The sequence below is a fragment of the Mobula hypostoma genome, chromosome 11 (assembly GCF_963921235.1).
Source record: "Mobula hypostoma chromosome 11, sMobHyp1.1, whole genome shotgun sequence".
NCBI lineage: Eukaryota > Metazoa > Chordata > Chondrichthyes > Myliobatiformes > Myliobatidae > Mobula > Mobula hypostoma.
Genome location: NC_086107.1, coordinates 105506152 through 105524785, shown reverse-complemented (window position 1 = coordinate 105524785; position 18634 = coordinate 105506152). Strand labels below are relative to the sequence as shown.

At 45.2% G+C, this 18634-nt stretch overlaps 1 protein-coding gene across 1 annotated transcript in view; it reads right to left on the bottom strand.

Moving 5' to 3' along the window:
* ddx47 (DEAD (Asp-Glu-Ala-Asp) box polypeptide 47) overlaps positions 1 to 18634 on the bottom strand; it is a 45159-nt gene that overhangs the window by 9066 nt on the left and 17459 nt on the right. The window contains exons 6-11 of the mRNA XM_063062807.1: positions 16964 to 17035; positions 16028 to 16144; positions 15255 to 15401; positions 15023 to 15160; positions 11675 to 11745; positions 2273 to 2402 (exon numbers count right to left, since the gene is read on the bottom strand). Of these exons, the coding sequence (XP_062918877.1) occupies positions 2273 to 2402; positions 11675 to 11745; positions 15023 to 15160; positions 15255 to 15401; positions 16028 to 16144; positions 16964 to 17035 (675 nt within the window). The remainder of the gene's footprint in view (positions 1 to 2272; positions 2403 to 11674; positions 11746 to 15022; positions 15161 to 15254; positions 15402 to 16027; positions 16145 to 16963; positions 17036 to 18634) is intronic.

Here is an 18634-nt window from a genome sequence, read left to right as displayed (position 1 = left end):
ATAGGACAGGTCACCCTCACGCAAGATAAAATGGCGCACGTTGCAAGTAACCTAACAACCCATAGAGGCGGGTTCAAACCCCATGTCAGCTCAAGCCATACAACACAGAAACAAGCCTCTCAGTCCACCACTGAACATGAATCCCATCTTACACTGCGCCTACCTTTCCACCCACCCCCGCCCGGTTTAACCTGCACATTAGGGGCAACAGAGTGACCCATTCAATCACCAACACCCATGGCTTTGAGATGACATGGGAAGAAATTACAGCATCTGGGGCAAAACCCTTGGGGGGGGGGGCTCAAAAGTAGAACATGCAAGTGCCACACAAATAACAGAGGTTGGAATGAACCTGAGTCACCAATGCTGCGAGGCTGCAGCATTACTAATTTTTCTTTTTATATATTGAGAGATATAGGCCCTTCCAGATGCACCTATCAGCAACCTACCCATTTAACACTAGCTTAATCACAGGACATCTTACATTGACTAATTAACCTACTAACCAGTACGTCTTTGGGACTGGGGAAGGAAACTAGTGAACCCAGAGGAAACCTACACAGTCACGGGAAAAACATACAAACTCATTACAGATATTGCCACAATTGAACTCCGAGCGCTCAGAGCTATAATAGCACCTGGCTAACTACTACACTACCATGGTGCCCCAAGTTGACTTATTAAAGTAAATTTAAATTTAGTTAATAATGTGAAGCAACTACACTGTCATCAAAAGCCGAATCGGGTTCAAGGATGGTCTTTGGGGCAACCTGTCAGACCAGCCTTAACTTGGCCACAGATCCATTGCAACAGAGTCTCAGAAGGCTGACTAAGTACCATCACTGTTACAGTGAAACAAAGAAAGACAAAAAAAAAACCTAGAGGTCATTTACCCTGGCACCCAGTATGAACACAACAAATTGGGTGACAGGACAAAGTCAGTCCTAGCACAATCAACCATGCAAAGTCCTAGAAAGCATTCTTCTAGGGTGCATCACAACCTGGTACGGAAGTTGTCCTGTCCAAGACCAGAAGAAGCTGCAGAAGATCGTGAACACGGCGCAGCACATCACACAAGCCAATTTTTCGTCCTTGGACTCACTTTACACCGCACGCTGTCGGAGCAGTGCTGCCAGGATAATCAAGGACACGACCCACCCAGCCAACACACTTTTCGTCCCTCTTCCCTCCGGGAGAAGGCTCAGGAGCTTGAAGACTCGTACGGCCAGATTTGGGAACAGCTTCTTTCCAACTGTGATAAGACTGCTGAACGGTCCTGACCCGGATCTGGGCCGTACCCTCCAAATATCCGGACCTGCCTCTCGGTTTTTTTGCACTACCTTATTTTCCACTTTTCTATGTTGTATTTATGATTTATGATTTAAATTTTTTATACTTACTATCGGTTTGTAATCCAAGGAGCGGGAAGCGCAGAATCAAATATCGCTATGATGATTGAACATTCTAATATCAATTGTTTGGCGACAATAAAGTATAAAGTATAGTAAAGTATAAAGTATTTATTTACTTGACATGCACTGAAGAGTTGGCCCCACAGATTACTAAAGCGACACAAGTCATAAAACACTACAGCATAGAAATAGGCTCTTCTAGTTCATCTAGTCCGTGCTAAGCTACTACCCTGCCTATTCCCATTGACCTGCACCTGGACCATAGCCCTCTTTACCCCTCCCATCCACGTACCTATTCAAATTCCTCTTTAAAAAAAACCTTGACATTCAGGATTGACTGATGTTTGAGCCCTCCATCACAATCCCTGTGTACACATTGTATAAAGAATGTGAAAGACACAACCAGAGGTGGGAGTACAGTGAAACGAGCAGGAGAGGACTTGCAAGTCCTAAGAACTGGCTCCAGGTCGAAGATGGGCAGGGAAATCTCGTTCCCATTACAACCACCCACCCTCCCTCAGATAACGATACAATGTTCTTCCACTGAACGCAGGTCGAAGGGCCTGTACTGAGCTGTGTTTTGGCAGCCGGAAGTAGTGAGGACAGAGACTGTACTTCACAAAGAGCAGCTTGCCACTAGTACCGACTGACAGCCAAGTTCCACTCAACAGCGAATTCATCATCATCCGCTTACCGCAGGTCAGTACCCAAATCTCAGTAAAAAGTGCTCAACAGACCATTCAAATGTTGAAGTTCAGAATCTCCTGTTGGATCAACGGTTGTTACTCTAGAGGACTAGGAGTAATTTTAAGGAAATCAAATGCCCATCTCCCCCATATTAAACCCAGTACCCCACACACCAGTCGTGCGATTCTCTGTGCCTCCGACACACGTTCCACCAACATCATGACCTCGTCCTCTTGCGTGGGAAATGCTGGGAGCTTCTTCCCAATCAGATGCTCGATCCTCTGGAACAACTCCACGTCATATCTGAAATTGGCAAGAGCAATAAATAGCAGGAAGTCTTACAACCTCTGAACATACAATTACAGTACCAGCAGTTACCTCCTATTTTTCACCATTTCTTTCTCCTGCTCTGAAGTTCTCCAACTAGATGTCTCCCTCATTACTATTAAAGGGTTAGTTAAACCTCATCTTCAACTCAAATTCCTCACCAGAGTGAAGATTCAAGATCGTTTAACATTAATTCCAGTACACAAGTGTGAAGGAGGACGGAGTAATTGTTACTCGGGGTCTGATACAGCACAGAAAAAACAAGGTAAAGAACACAATAATAAAAAAAATCTACAATAAATACAAATACATATGATAGTTTATATACATAGATTGATTGTATGTACATAAAGGCACAGGCACAGTGACTGACGGGAGATGATAAAGTAGTGGTGGGGTAGATTAGTGGATGGAGGTGTTGATCAGCCTTACTGGTTGGGGAAAGTAATTGATTTTGAGTCTGGTGGTCCTGATGTGGACACTACATAGTCTCCTCCCTGATGGGAGTGGAACAAGCAGCCCATGAGCAAGATGGGTGGATTTTCCAGCACCTTTCTGTATATACGTCCTTGATGGAGGGTAGGCTGGTGCCAGTGATGAATTGGGAAGCTTTGACTTCCTGTCTGCCACAGTGAAGCAGCATGTTTGGATTCTCTCTGCTGTGTGTCTTTAGAAAGATTGATGTGCATAATCTTCAGCCTCCTCATGAAGTAGAGGTGTTGGTGAGCTTTCTTGATTGTGTAGGATGTGTTCTGGGACTGTGGGAGGTTGTGCAAGATGTGCAGTCCCAGGAGTTTCAAATTGCTCACAGTTGAAACAGAAAATGCTGGATTAAAAAAAGAACCAAATTAATATTTCAGGTCTGATTGCTTTGTCACAACATTCTGACAAAGTGTCTCAGACATGAAATGTTAAATTGTTTCTGCTTCCACAGGTGTTACCTCTCATGCTAAGCACATCATCATATTGTTTACTTTCATCTTTACATCATCTGCAGTTTCTTTGATATTCATCACTGATATTCTGTGTGGCTCAGTGCCAAAGTTTGTATGGGTTACCCTGGCATTAGTATCAGCCAACAAACTTCACACACTGAGAAGAACAAGGTGGGAACTGGTCACAGTATTGATCGAGAATACTGCAGCACTGGATACAACAGCATCAGAACAATCAAGGCCAGAATCTGCTAATAATTATGAATAGCCAGTGTTTGATAAACTGCCAACTTGTGAGAACGATATTGAGGAGCAAATTTGCTGAAAACTTACATGGATGAACAAAAGCCACAAAGTAGTGAAGCAGGGTGACAGTGTCACAGAAAAGTACAGCACAGAAACAGGCCGTTCGGGCCAACTAGTCTGTGCCAAACCATTTAAACTGCTTACTCCCATCAACCTTCACCAGGATCATAGCTCTCCATACCCCTACCATCCAAACTTCTCTTAAACGTTGAAATCAAGCTTGCACGCACCACTGGCACTGGCAATACGAGCCTCTGGGTGAAGAAATTTCCCCTCTTGTACACTTGAAATCAACCTAAAGAAACTGGTCTGCTTACAACTACACAAGTTAGATCATAATAACATTTACAAGGGAGAGGAGTTCTTTAAAGTGCATTCAGAACTTTCTTGATCAGTCTGTTTCTGACCCAAGGATGAACGCAACATTGCTGGACTCATTCAAGAAGGGCAAGTATGTATGGGGGCCAAATATGGAAAATATCAAACAGAATACAAGAGCAACACACACACACAAAATGCTGGAGGAACTCAGTGGGTTGGGCAGCATCCATGGAAATGAATAAACAGTCGATGTTTTGGGCCAAGAAGGCCAGGTGGGGAGGGGATGAAGTTAGAAGCTGAGGGAGGCAATAGGTGGAAAAGGCAAAGGGCTGGAGAAGGAATTTCACAAGAGAACAGAATGTACAATGGCAGAACTGCAAGGACGGGGAGGTGATAGGCAGATGAGGAGAAGAGAAGAAGTAACAGGAGACCCAAAGTAGGAAATCGGAGAATAGGGAAAACTACTGGAAGTTGGAGAAATCAATGTCCATGGTTGGCGGCTACCTGGATGGAATACAAGGTGTTGCTCCTCCAACCTGACAGTAGGCTCATCGTGGCATTAGAGGAGGCCATGGACCGATATTTCGTAATGGAAATGCGGACTGGAATTAAAATGGTTAGCCACTGGCAAATCCTACTTTTTGCAGATGGATCGAAGGTGCTCATCAAAGTGGTCCCCCAATCTACGTCAGGTCTCACCAATGTAGAGGAGGCTGCATCGAGAGCACCAGATACATTAGACAGCCACTAAAGATTTACAGGTGAAGTGGTGCCTCACCTGGAAGAATTGTCTGGGGCATTGAATGGAGGAGGGAAGAGTGCCAGGAGGTAGATTAGTGAGAGAGATCTTACGAATGAGAAGAGGCATTATAAACTAGAGACAATAATTCAGAAAGTGGCAGAAGAAACTGATCTGTGAGTACACAGGGCAAGTTGAGGAAGTGGATGAAAGACCATATGGGATCAAGGACCTTCAAATTCAAGTTCAATTGTCATTCAACCATACATGACTACCAGGGAATACAGTCAAACAAAACAGCGTTACGCTGGGGTCAAGGTGTAAAACACAATACAAATGGTCATACACAGCACAAGGGATGTATAGCACATAAAGACAACAAGCACATATAGGACCGCAAGCACAAGACCCTGATTCTATAAACGTTGCAGGAGTCTGCAATCCAACACAATACGGCTCGTCTTCTGCTGAGCGACCACGAGGGGGCAGCACCAGCTCCGGCTCGGAAGCTGCACCAAACCGCCCCCAGCACTCCAAACATACAAAGGCAAGGAAGTCACGACGTGCCCTTATAAAACATACAGGTTCATCCGCACCATGCAGACTGTGCCCAGTTCCAGTGGCCATGCTGCAAGAAAGACATAAAGTCTTTGGAGAGGCTACAGATGATATTTATGAAAATGATTGCAAGGATAAGTGACTTGAATTACATGGATAGACAGCGGCCAAGATTGGATCTCCCCGGAGTGCAAGAGTCATAGAGCACTGCAGCACAGAAGCAGGCTCTTCAGCCCATCTAGTCCATGCTGAACTATTATTGCCTATTCCCATTGTCTTGCATCTGGACCATAGACCTCAATACTCCACCCCATCCATGTACACTCCATGGATACACCCCAAGCCACTCTTAAATGTTACAATCAGATCCACGTCCACCACTTCCAGTGGCAGCTCGATCCACACGCTCACTGCCCTACATATTCCTCTTAAACATTTCATCTTTCACCCTTAACCTATGACCTCTAGTTCTAGTCTCACTCAAGCTTGGTGGAAAAAGCCTGCTTGCCTTTACCCTATCTATACCTCTGATAATTTCACAGACCTCTCTACAAAATGGAGCTTGTGAGATGGTCTGCTAGAGGCATTAAAGCCATGAAGGCTACAAATACTATCAACAGATAAAAACTGCTGGGATTGCTTACAGACAATGGACCGGGCCATGTTCAAACACTCATCTGTGGATCTGAACGAAAACACCATGGTTGCCATGGACTTTATAAAAACAGTCATAGATGAGTACGTCCCCACAAAATCATTCAGAGCTCTCCCCAACCAGAAGACCTAGGTGAACCATGAGATCCGTTTTCTACTTGTGGAGGGATCAAGAACTAAGAACACAGATTGAAGAGATTGGCAAAAGAAACGAAAATAATATTGAAAAGGTTTTGTGTTTAAAAACCCAGGATCTGCAATTCCTGCCAGAGACTGTAGTGGAGGCAGATACAACTGGAGCATTCAAAGGAGAGCTAGGTAAGTCCTGAAAAGAAAAACTTAAAAGCCACAGTGAGAAGGTAGGAAAGTGGGACTTGATGGGTAGCTCGGACATGGACTAAAGTAACTATTCTTTAATCCTAAATGGGAGCGCAGTCTGCAATGCACTGATCCCATTTCACCCCATCACTTCAATGAGCAGCAAGATCATAACATATAGGAGTAAAATTATGCCACTCGGCCCATTGAATCTGCTCCATCATTCTATAATGGTTGATTTATTATCCCTCTCAACCCCATTCTCCTGCCTTCTCCCCGTATACGTTGACACCCTTACTAACCTAGAACCTATCAAGCTCTGCTTTAAATTTACCCAATGACTTGGCCTCCACTCCCCTCTGGCTTATATTCTGAGGCTGTGCCCTCTGGTCTGTGACTCCCCCACTACAGGAAACATACTTTCCACATCCATTCTATCTAGGACTTTCAATATTCAATAGGTTTCAATGAGATCCCACCCTCATTCTTCTAACCACCGAGTTAAGGCCCTGAGCCATCAAATGTTCCTCATATGTCAACCCTATTCTTGAGAACCTCCTATGGATTCTCTTCAATGCTATCACGTCCTATCTGAGAACATGGGTGCTGAAGCTAACTGCTGCACCCCAAGTCGGGAGCAAGGTTGGGCACCCCTGTGTACCTTAAGCAGGGCTGCCAGCAGCTGGAATGCGGGCTCAGCATGCAGCACAAGAGAAGCACTCACTTCAAGCGCTGCGCGGACTTCAAAGCTTCCAACATACAGACTCAGCTCCAGGACCCTGCATGACTCAGGGTCTGGCCTCGCAAAGAAGCAGGGCTTCGTTTGTTCTGGGCTCATTATCGCACAGTCCCGCAGCAGTTTCAAAAAAAACAGAGACATGGAAACACAAGATCTGTTGCACAATGGCTGATTAATTGCTTCCAGCCGTACGAGGTCAAATCGGAGCTACTTTGAAAACAAGTCTGCTTTCGATCGCTTCTCTCCACCTCAGGCTCAGGCCTGCTGCACAATGCAAAACCACCAATTTGTGTGTCTCTGTCTCTGTCCTGCTCTGATTTAAATTGGCCTCCTGGGACTCTCCGTCCAAGAGGACAGACAAGCTTTAGTTTAACATGTCATTGGGAAGGTGACCTTTTGTTTTTTGTAAAATCAAAAGCAATTTGTTTTGATTTATTTTATATTCTCCTCTTAATTCCTCCACAATCTTGTCGTGGTTTGGAGGCTTGCATGCCTCAGTGACCTGAAGAGCTATGTTGGCTGGAGTCAGGGCTTTATGCTTTGGCTCTTGGTAGCGTCACCCATGCCAAAAAGGTCAAAGGGTAGAGAATGGACTAAGAGTGGCCTAGCGATCCTCCAGGTTCAGGGATTCAGCTCAAGACCAACAACCCTGAATGGTAAAACAAACTGAAACGGAAACAGCAATGAAGAGTCCTTCTCTATCTGAGTGCGACAGTATTCCTGAGTCTCCATCCAAGGCTTGCGTGACTGACAGTAGTGAAAACCGAGTGGAAGCTATTGAAACAATGAAGGAAGCCTTGAACACTGCCAGAGATGAAGAACCTTCACTGCTGCCCTAAACCGCAGCAGGTAACAGGCAGGGACTCCTCTTAATAATTGTGGGAAGGAAGGGGAGGGCTGGGGGTCGACCGTCAGTTATTACAGGCTTGTACTCGACCAAAGGCATCAAAGTCCAAGCTGGGATACAAAACAATGCCGTGATTCATGCTTCTTGCCAAGTTGTAGCCCGCTGAGCAAGAATCTGAAACTCTCGTAACCTACGAGCATCGATCGGCAATCTGCTCAGTCTCACAGGAGGCATCTTCCTCAGTCTGCCCCGGAGAGCTGTCTCAGACGACTAAAGCATAGCAGGAACACCTGTGTCAAAGTTCAAAGTAAAATTTATTATCAAAGTAGGGGGGCACGGTAGGGTAGTGATTAGTACAATGTTTTTTCAGTACTGGCGACCCGGGTTCAACTCCCATCACTGCCTGTGAGGAACTTGTACACTCTCCCCATGTGGGTTTCCTCTGGGTGCTCCAGTTTCTTCCCACTGTCCAAAGATGTACCGGTCGGTAGCTTAACTGGTCATTGTAAATTGTCCCGTGGTTAGGGTACGATTAAATCAACAGATTGCTGGGCAGTGCAACTTGACAGACCAGAGGGGTCTATTTTGGGAGGGGTTGGAGGTGGGAAGAAGAGGTAGACAGGCAGACACCTTCGTCACTATATACTACCCCAAGGTTCTTTTTTTCTTGCGAGCCTTCACAGTAAATACAAAGAAACACAAGAGAATCAATGAAAAACTGCACACAAAGATGGACAAATAACCAGTATGCAAAAGATAACAAACTGCACAAGTACAAAAAGAAAAACAAAATAATAATAAGTAAATAACTGATAAATAATATTGAGAACATGAGTGGTAAGAGTCCTGTAAGTGAGTGCATAGGTGGTGGAATCAGTTCAGTGTTGAGGTGAATGAAGTTACCCACCCTGGTTCAGGAGTCCAATGGTTGAGGGGTAATAACTGTTCCTGAACTGGTGGTGTGGGACACAAGGCTTCTGTACCTCCTTCCTGACAGCAGCAGTGTGGAGACAACACGGCCTGGTGGGGGTCCTTGATGATGAGGCAGCCACCTCAACAGTACTGGTGTCCTTGGTGTCCTCAGTGCCAATGCAAGAGGGGGTTTTCACATTGTATCACTTGGGAGAAAGAGATCACCTTCCCAATGACATGTTAAACTAAAGCTTGTCTGTCCTCTTGGATGGAGGATCCCAGGAGGCCAATTTAAATCAGAGCAGAGCAGGACAGAGGCAGGCAGACAGACAGACACACACACACACACACACACACACACACAGTACTGGAGGAACTCAGCAGTTTGGGCAGCAAGCATCTATGAAGGAGAATAGTTAACATCTTGGGCCGTGGCCCTTCAACAAAACTGGAAAGGAAGAGGGCGGACACCACAATAAGGCGGTGGAGTGAGGGGAAGGCGTACAAGCTGGCAGGTGAGCCCCGGTCAAGGGTAAGGAAGTTAGGTGTGGGGGGGTGGGCATGGGAATTAAGTGAGAAGCTGAGAGGAATTAAGTGGAAGAGATAAAGGGGTCAAGAAGGAACCTAAAAGGAAAGGACAATGGAGGAAAGAGAAGGAGGAGGGAGGTGACCAACAGGTAAGAAGAGACAAGAGGGGAAGCAGAATGGGGAATGGAAACAGCGAGAAAGGGGTGGGAGGAGAAATTAGGGGCAGTTTTCTCTTCTACTCCATACCCATAAATAATAATCATCCTAATAACTGAAACAGCTTCTATTCATCACCCCAGTAAATGTCCTAGATAAAAAAGTCACTGCCACGTTCCCCACACTGCAACTGCGATCAAACTTTACTGCCTGTAACTCCACCAAGCCCCACCTCACACATCCAACTTCCCACTGCAGTCTGCTCTAAACCAGACTCGCCCTTGGTGGAATGATTCCCCCCTCCCTTTCATTAGGCTGGTGGGGACAGCCCCTGGGTCACTGTCAATAATACCCCCTCACCCACCAATGAATCCCCAACCAAGGTCCTGCCATTTACTTACACACGCCCCTTACATTTAACCTCCCAAAGCACAACTCACACTTGCCCAAATTAAACTCGTCACCATTTCTCTGTTGACACAGATCTGCAATTGATCAATATCCTGCTGTGTCCTTTAACCTTAACTATCCACTTCAGCAATTTGTGGTGTCATCAGCAAACTTACCAATCACCCCTTCTACATTTGCATCCAAGTCTGTTATATACAACACAGACAAAAGTCCCAGCACTGATCCACTGGTCACTGACACTCAGGCAGGTTAACACCCCTCCACTACTCCGTCTTCTATGCTCTATCCAATTTCAAGTCCATAGTCATAGAACTGTACAGCACAGAAAAAGACCCTTTGGCCCATCTAGTCCATGTTGAACTATTTAAACTGCCTACTCCCATTGACCTGCACCATAGTCCTCAATACCCCTACGAAAATATTAAGTTACTGTGGATCACCAACACATCTTTATATCCTGATGAGCTACCACCTTGACAAATGCCCCACTGAAGTCCATGTAGATAACACCCACTGTCCTATCCATAATCTACTTCGTGATCTCATCAAAAAAAATTCAATCATGTTTGTAAGATACAACTTGTCCCAAACAAAGCCATGCTGACTATTCTTCATGTTCTACCCCTAAAATGTTCCCCAATAATTTCCCTACCACCAGTCTATAATTTCCTAAATAATCCCTATTGTCCTTCTCAGTGGAAACAGCACTGGCTACTCTCCAAACCACATGTTCATCGAGGCATACAGTGAAATGTGTTGTTTGTGTTAACAACACGCCCGAGGCCACAAATGTCGCCACCACAGCACGTCCACAATGTTCTGCAGAACACAAGCAGCAACAGCAGCATCAAAACAACACAGCAAAGGCCTCTTCCCGCCCTCCCAACCTACCCACCCATTCACATACACAGAAAGGACTCCAGTCCCAGGACAGGCCGCCAGAGTCTTAGATTCACAGCTCATCTGATAACTCATCTCTGGCCAGAGAAGATACAAAGATCTTTGTCAAGGCTTCAGTAATCTCCTCTCTTAAACACAAAACAGACTACAGATGCTGGAAATCCATAGCAAAAAAAACACACACACAAAATTCTGAAAGAACTCAGCAGGTCAGGCAGGATCTATGTCGATGTTTCGGGCCAAGACACATCTTCAGGACTGGAAAGGAAGGGAAATCTCTCTTGCCTCTCTCAATAGCCAGGGTCATACCTATACCTTGGGCACGTGGCCAAGTGGTTAAGACATTCCACTAGCGATCTGAAGGTTGTGAGTTCGAGCCCCAGCCGAGGCAACGTGTTGTGTCCTTGAGCAAGGCACTTAACCACACAGTGCTCTGCGGCTGTATGGGTCCTACTGCCCTTCCCTTGGACAACATTGGTGTCGTGGAGAGGGGAGACTTGCAGCATGGGCAGCTGCTGGTCTTCCATACAACCTTGCCCAGGCCTGCGCCCTGGAGAGTGAAGACTTTCCAGGCGCAGATCCATGGTCCCGCAAGACTAACAGATGCCTTTACTTATTTTACCTATCAGGTCTAGGGGACTTATAAAGTTTAATATTCTTAAAGTAGAGACCATCAGCTCCTTGATTTCAACATACCCTTGATCATTAGCATATGCCAGATTCACCTTAGCATCCTCCACTATACTGGGTATTCCCCACTCTGAACAAGCACTAGGTTTCGTGAAGGCTGGTAACCTACAAGGGGCTGTTCTCTTCTCCGAAACTCCGTCTAGTCTCTGGCTCCACTTCAGTAACAAGTTGAATGAGCAAGTGATAGGGAACCAAATGTAACAGAGTTGCTACACCTCAACGGGCAAAACTTACTGGGTGACGAAAGTGATGGACTTTCCCGAGCGACCAGCTCTGGCTGTGCGTCCCACCCGATGGATGTAATCCTGCAAAATAAAAACCGGGCTTGCATTAAACTGGGGTAGACTGTGCAGCGCACACACAGGAACACAGACCCAGGAAATGTGACAGGCAGCGGCAACAGAGCAAGCTGCATCACAGAGGGGGTGACGGGGGGGAGAAATCAGTAATAAAGCTACTCAATGCTTCTCTATGACTCTGCCATAGTTGCATAGATGCATCAGCAAGGGAGATGAGGCTGAGTACAGGGCTACGGTAGGAAACTTTGTCACATGGTGTGAGCAGAATTATCTGCAGCTTAATGTGAAAAAGACTAAGGAGCTGGTGGTAGACCTGAGGAGAGCTAAGGCACCGGTGACCCCTGTTTCCATCCAGGGGGTCAGTGTGGACATGGTGGAGGATTACAAATACCTGGGGATACGAATTGACAATAAACTGGACTGGTCAAAGAACACTGAGGCTGTCTACAAGAAGGGTCAGAGCTGTCTCTATTTCCTGAGGAGACTGAGGTCCTTTAACATCTGCTGGACGATGCTGAGGATGTTCTACGAGTTTGTGGTGGCCAGTGCTATCGTGGTTGCTGTTGTGTGCTGGGGCAGCAGGCTGAGGGTAGCAGACACCAACAGAATCAACAAACTCATTCGTAAGGCCAGTGATGTTGTGGGGATGGAACTGGACTCTCTGACGGTGGTGTCTGAAAAGAGGATGCTGTCCAAGTTGTATGCCATCTTGGGCAATGTCTCCCATCCACTACATAATGTACTGGGTGGGCACAGGAGGACATTCAGCCAGAGACTCATTCCACCGAGATGCAACACAGAGCGTCATAGGAAGTCATTCCTGCCTGTGGCCATCAAACTTTACAACTCCTCCCTTGGAGGGTCAGACACCCTGAGCCAATAGGCTGGTCCTGGACTTATTTCATAATTTACTGGCATAATTTACATATTATTATTTAACTATTTATGGTTTTATTACTATTTATTACTTATGATGCAACCGTAACAAAAACCAATCTCCCCCGGGATCAATACAGTATGACTATGACTAATCTCATGTACATCTGCTATTTCTAAGCTCCCAGGCACTGTAAGATGTGAGGAGTTAAGTTTTTTTTTACTCAGAGAGTGGTGGATGCCTGGAATGTGTGGTAGAGGCAAATACATTAGAGGCTTTTAAGAGACTTTTGGATAGACACATGGATGTAAGGAAAATGGAGGGATATGGACATGGTGTAGGTAGGAGGGATTAGTGTTTGGGTGTCTCTGATTTGCTTTTTAGCTGGTTCGATACATCATGGGGAAAATGGCCTTTTCCTGTGCTATGTTCTATTGGGAAGGGTGGGACTACAACTAGAGGTCATTGGTTGAGGGTGAAAAGTTGAAGGGGAACATGAGGGGAAACGTCTTCACTCGGAGGGTTGAGAGAGTGTGGAATGTGCTGCCAGCACAGGTTGTGCATGTGAGTTTGATTTCAACATTTAAGAGAAGTTTGGCTAGGTACATGGATGGTAGAGATATGGAGGGCTATGGTCCCGGTGATGGTCGATGGGAGTAGGTGGTTTAAATGGTTTGGCATGGAGTAGATGGGCCAAAGGGATTGCTTCTGTGCTGTACTTCCCTATAACTCCAGTATCACATCCAAATCCCTATTGCCCAAAAACAGCAAACATTGAGCAGGAGAATCTTTGGCTGATTCTTCCCATTCAATGGTACTGCAGTTAACTGTAGAACACTGACTGAGGTCAGCCAGCTGAGAACATTATCTAACGGGAGCTGATTAGCACTTATTCCATTGCCCTCAGTTTACCCTTCATACAGAACACAGAAGAGTTCAGCATGTGAACAAGCCGTTCGGCCCACAATGTTGTGCCGAACAGCTTAAAAGCAAATCAAAAACATCCAAACACTAATCTCTCCTACCTACAACTCTGAGTGAAAAACATACCCCCTGAACCTACCCCTTCTCACCATCAATGCACGCCCTCTGATATGAGACACTTCAACCCTGGGAAACAGATGCTCCCTGGCTATGCCTCTCATAATCTAATGAACCTCTATCAGATCTCCCCTCAGCCTCTGGCACTCCACAGAAAACAACCCAAGGTTATCCAGCCTCTCGTGACAGTAAACCAGGCAGCATCCTGGTGAAACTCTTCTGCACCCTCCAAAGCTTCAACATCCTTCCTATGCTGGGCCAAACAGAACTGTATGCGGTACACCAGATGTGGCCTAACCAGAGTTTTATAAAGGTGCAACACAAAAACCTGACCTTTGAACTCGATGCCTCGACGAATAAAACCGAGCATTCCATAAGCCTTCTTAACCACCTTATCGGCCTGTGTAGCCACTTTCAAATATCCCAATGTCTCTCTGCTCAGCAACACTGTTAAGTATCTTGCCCTCAACTGTGTACTGTCTCCTTGCATTTGCAACACCTCACATTTATCTGATCAGCTAATGCACAGAGGCCCACATGTTCAATGAAGAAGTTATTTTCTATGTGAGTGACATAGACAAAACAGTAAGATAAAAGAGCAGATTTAGGCCATTTCATCATGGCTGATCCATTTTCCTCTCAACCCCATTCTCCTGCCTTCCCACCCCTTAATCGTTCACGCCCTGACTAATCAACAATCTGTCAACCTCCCCACCTCCCCCTTAAATACACGCAATGACCTGGCCCCCACAGCTGCCTGTGGCAACAAATTCCACTGATTCACCACCCTCTGGCTAAAGAAATTCCTCCTCATCTCCGTTCTAAATGGACGTAACTCTATTCTGAGGTTGCGCCCTCTGGTCCCAGACTCCCACAATATCAAACACACCCACTCCATCTAGACCAGTGGTTCCCAGCCTGAAGTCCACGGACCCCTTGCTGAATGGTATTGGTTCATGGCATAAAAAATGTTGGGAACCTCTGATTTAGACCTTTCAAAATTCGATTGATCAAGTGGACAGCCACAGACTTTATCCCAGGGCGGAAATTGCTATTTCAAGGGGACATAATTTTAAGATGACTGGAGGAAAGTATAGGAGAGATGTCAAAGGCAAGTTTTTTTTTAGAACACAGAGTGGCGAGTGATTGGAATGTGCTGTTGGCAGTGGTGGTAGAGGAAGATACATTAGGGACGTTTAACAGACTCTTAAATTGGCACATGGATGATAGAAAAATGGAGGGCTATGCAGGAGGGAAGGGTTAGATAGATTTTAGAGCAGGTTGAAAGGTTGGTACAACATCATGGGCTGAATGGCCCGGACTGTGCTGCATTGTTCTACGTACGATGTTCTGTCCCAGGCTTACCTTAGAATGCGTGGGAATGTCGAAGTTTATAACCACATCCACATGAGGAATATCCAGGCCCCGACTTGCCACATCCGTAGCCAGCAAGATTGACCGAGACTTGGCCTTGAACTTATTCAAAGCACCCAGTCGTTTGTTCTGCAATTGATAAAAATAAAACCCCAAGGAAAGGATTTTAAACAGAATCTTAAGACAAATTCTTCACTTCAACGTGTGAAGAGCGTCGGCCTACCTGATTCAGCTGGCCGTGCAAGGGAATGGCAGTAAATCCCAGATTGCGAAGGAGCAATGCTGTGCGCTGGGTATTGTTACACGTGCTGCAGAAGATGATGAAGGAATTCCCAGCAAGCTCATTGAGAATGTAAACCAGGTAACAATCCTAGAGAAAAAACAGAATAAAAGACAAACCATGGAACTTTGAACAAAATCAATGCACAAACTTCCCTTCATGTGAGCTTTGTACAACTATTCACTCAATCCAGAACACAGATCCAATTATTTTCTGTGGCCCATATCTATTATTATTAATTGGAATGCCAACATTTTCCTTTCAAATCTGATTAAAGATAAAATTTAGCTTTTTACTTCTCACACGTACATCCAAACATAGTGTAATTTGTCGTCTGCGTCAACGACCAACACAGTTCGATGTGCCAGGGGCAGTCCGCTAATGTCGAGGTGCTTCTAGCACCAACACAGCATGCCAACAACTCACTAACCCCAACCTGTACATCTTTGGAATGTGGGAGGAAACTGGAGCACCTGAAGGAAACACACTGGATCACAGAGAAAACACACAAACTACATACAAAGAGTGGCAGGAAAATCTGGATCTGGATCACCGGCGTTGTAAAGTTTTATGCTAGCCACTACACCACAATGCACTCCCAATTCTGATATGTAAAGTGACAAACTCTATGGGTATAAAACTTCCTTTGTCAGCATCCCACAGGTGGAAAACTTCGGATCACTAAATCGGCGAAAGACGGTTTAAATGTGCGTTACCTTGAACTTGGAAGGAATAAATACGTAATATTGTTGCAACTTCTCCACTGTCTGGTACTTGGTTGACACTGCACATTTCACAGGGTCTTTCAGGGCAGCTCGCTGGAGTTTCTGCACCTGATTAGGGGGAGGGAGAGATGGAGTGTGAGAAAGAAAGACACACACACACACCCCCCCCCTTCAGAAAGAAACAACACTGCAACTTTTAAAAACACTGCTAATAATTGAACCAGGCGTCTTGTTGGTTCCGCTAGTTCTCCTTCGGAATGAGGTTTGTACATTAGCAGCTGTAGAGTTTTACTTAACCTCTCTCAGACTCCTACCCTCTCTCTCACCACCTGTACTGAGGTGCTCCATCAGAAGCATGTGCACAGATACATTAAATAACCCCGTTTCAGTGCACCCCTCTGAGGAATTGGGGATATAAAAATTATCTTGAACCTATGTAACCTCTGGCTAAAAGGATAGGAATTTTTGAACTGAAGTAAACTCTGCCTTCAGCAGTCAGCTAAGGCAGAGAGAGAGAGAGAGAGAGAGAGAGAGAGAGACATTGAGAGATTGATAACATTGTACATTGTACTCTCGTTTGAGTAGGGGGAGGAGGGCTCACCAAGGACAGGAATGAACATCCATCTGTAATTAAGTCTTGATCTAGTGGACTCCCTTATCTGTAACTAAGTTCTGCACAAACAAACTTGGTGGGCGTACCAGTCCAAATAACACCTTGCAACAGTAATGTATGGGGCTTACTATGTATAAATATACGGCTATAACCGAGGGAGAAGGCCCACTTGTCAAATGGTGGCAGTACTTACGTGCCTTCCCTTTGACAACTGAGTCTCAAACTCTTGCAGGAGGGTGCGCAATAAACTGTGGTAACTATAAGCATCTGGTCTCCCGCGTTTCATTCAGATTCAACTCTAACACCTCCTTTACCTTCTTAGTCATTGTAGCTGAGAACAGGTAGGTTTTCCGCTCTCTAGGAATCACCTTGAGAATTTTATCAACCTACGGAAAAAAGTTATGGGTCAGTGAAACCGGATAAGAAAGTGGACTTGACATTCAAAGGACTATTCCCCCGCAACTAACAAATCCTTACATCACCCATTACAAATACACTCAGTGGATACGTTTTAGGTGCACCTGTACGTTAACGCAAAAATCTGATCAGCCAATCATGTGGCAGCAGCTCAATGCACAAAAGCATGCAGACACGGTCAAGAGGTTCAGCTGTCGTTCAGAATGAGCAGGAAATGTGTTCTCAGTAACTCTAACCATGGAATGATTGTGGGTTCCAGCTGGGTGGTTTGGGTATCGCAGAGGCTGATCTCCTGGGATCTTCACGCACAGCAGTCTCTACGGCAAGGGTTCCCATCCTGGGATCCACAGACCCCTCGGTTAATGGTAAGGCTCACTGGCATATAAAAAAAAGGTTGGGAACCCCTGTTTACAGAGAATGGTGAGAAAAATCAAAACACATCCAGTGAGCGGCAGTTCTGTGGGCAGAAAAACCCTGTTAATGAGAGGTCAGAGGAGAATGGCAAGATTGGCTCAAGCTGACAGGAAAATGGCAGTAACTCAAGTAACTTTGTGCACCAACTACCTGCAGAAACAGTATTCCAACGAACAGTGGAATGAATATTAAATGTTAAATAGTCTGATTGCTTTCTGTTGCATCATGGACAATGGCACCATCTGCTGGCCAATATACAGAACACAGGTTAATTCACCCAATGCATAGGTACATGAGATGCATCAACCTGCTACTGGACAGGACTCAATACCACAGAATGTTTCCACTCTTGCTAGTTCAGGATCTCTTCAAGCAAATGACATGGGCACTAAAGGAAATATATTCTCCAGGCTGTATAAGAATAAGAGGAGATCTCATCAAAGCACACATTCATTTAGGGCTTGACTAAGTGCACAAAAGGCACTTCTCAGAGCAAGGGTTAGGATTAAGATGAAGTTCTGAGTCATGAAACTTTGGAATTCTCTAGCCCAGATCGCTGTGAAAGGTCTGTAACTGTGTTCATTGGAGATAAAATACAAATTGATTTTGACTATTGAGAGAATCAAAGGGTATAGAGATTGAGCTAGAAGATAACGGAGGCAGATCTGCAAATGGCACAGCCAGCCAGAAGGACAGAATGGTCTTCACCCTTTTTTTAGATTCTGGTTACTTGGGACACATCAGACCAGTAAATTTTGGCCCATTTAAGTGGTTGCCCCATTTAGCAGAAGTTAAATAGTTAAAAAGGTATAAAAAAGACAAAACGACCATAGAACTGAATAACGAATTATGTATTTAAATGAAATACTGAACAAATAAGAACACTAGCAATACTACAACAGTACAGGTCGACCTTCTATAATCCGGCACCACTGGGACCTGAGGAATGCCAGACTAGTGAAAATGCCGAATTACAGAAGGATCACATTAAGCAATAGCTAACCGCCTCAACGTACCTTTAAAATATCAAAGGATTCAAAGGTTCATTTAATGTCAGAGAAATGTGTACAATATACATCCTGAAATGCTTTTTCTTCGCAACCATCTACAAAAACAGAGTGCCCCAAAGAATGAATGACAGTTAAATGTTAGAA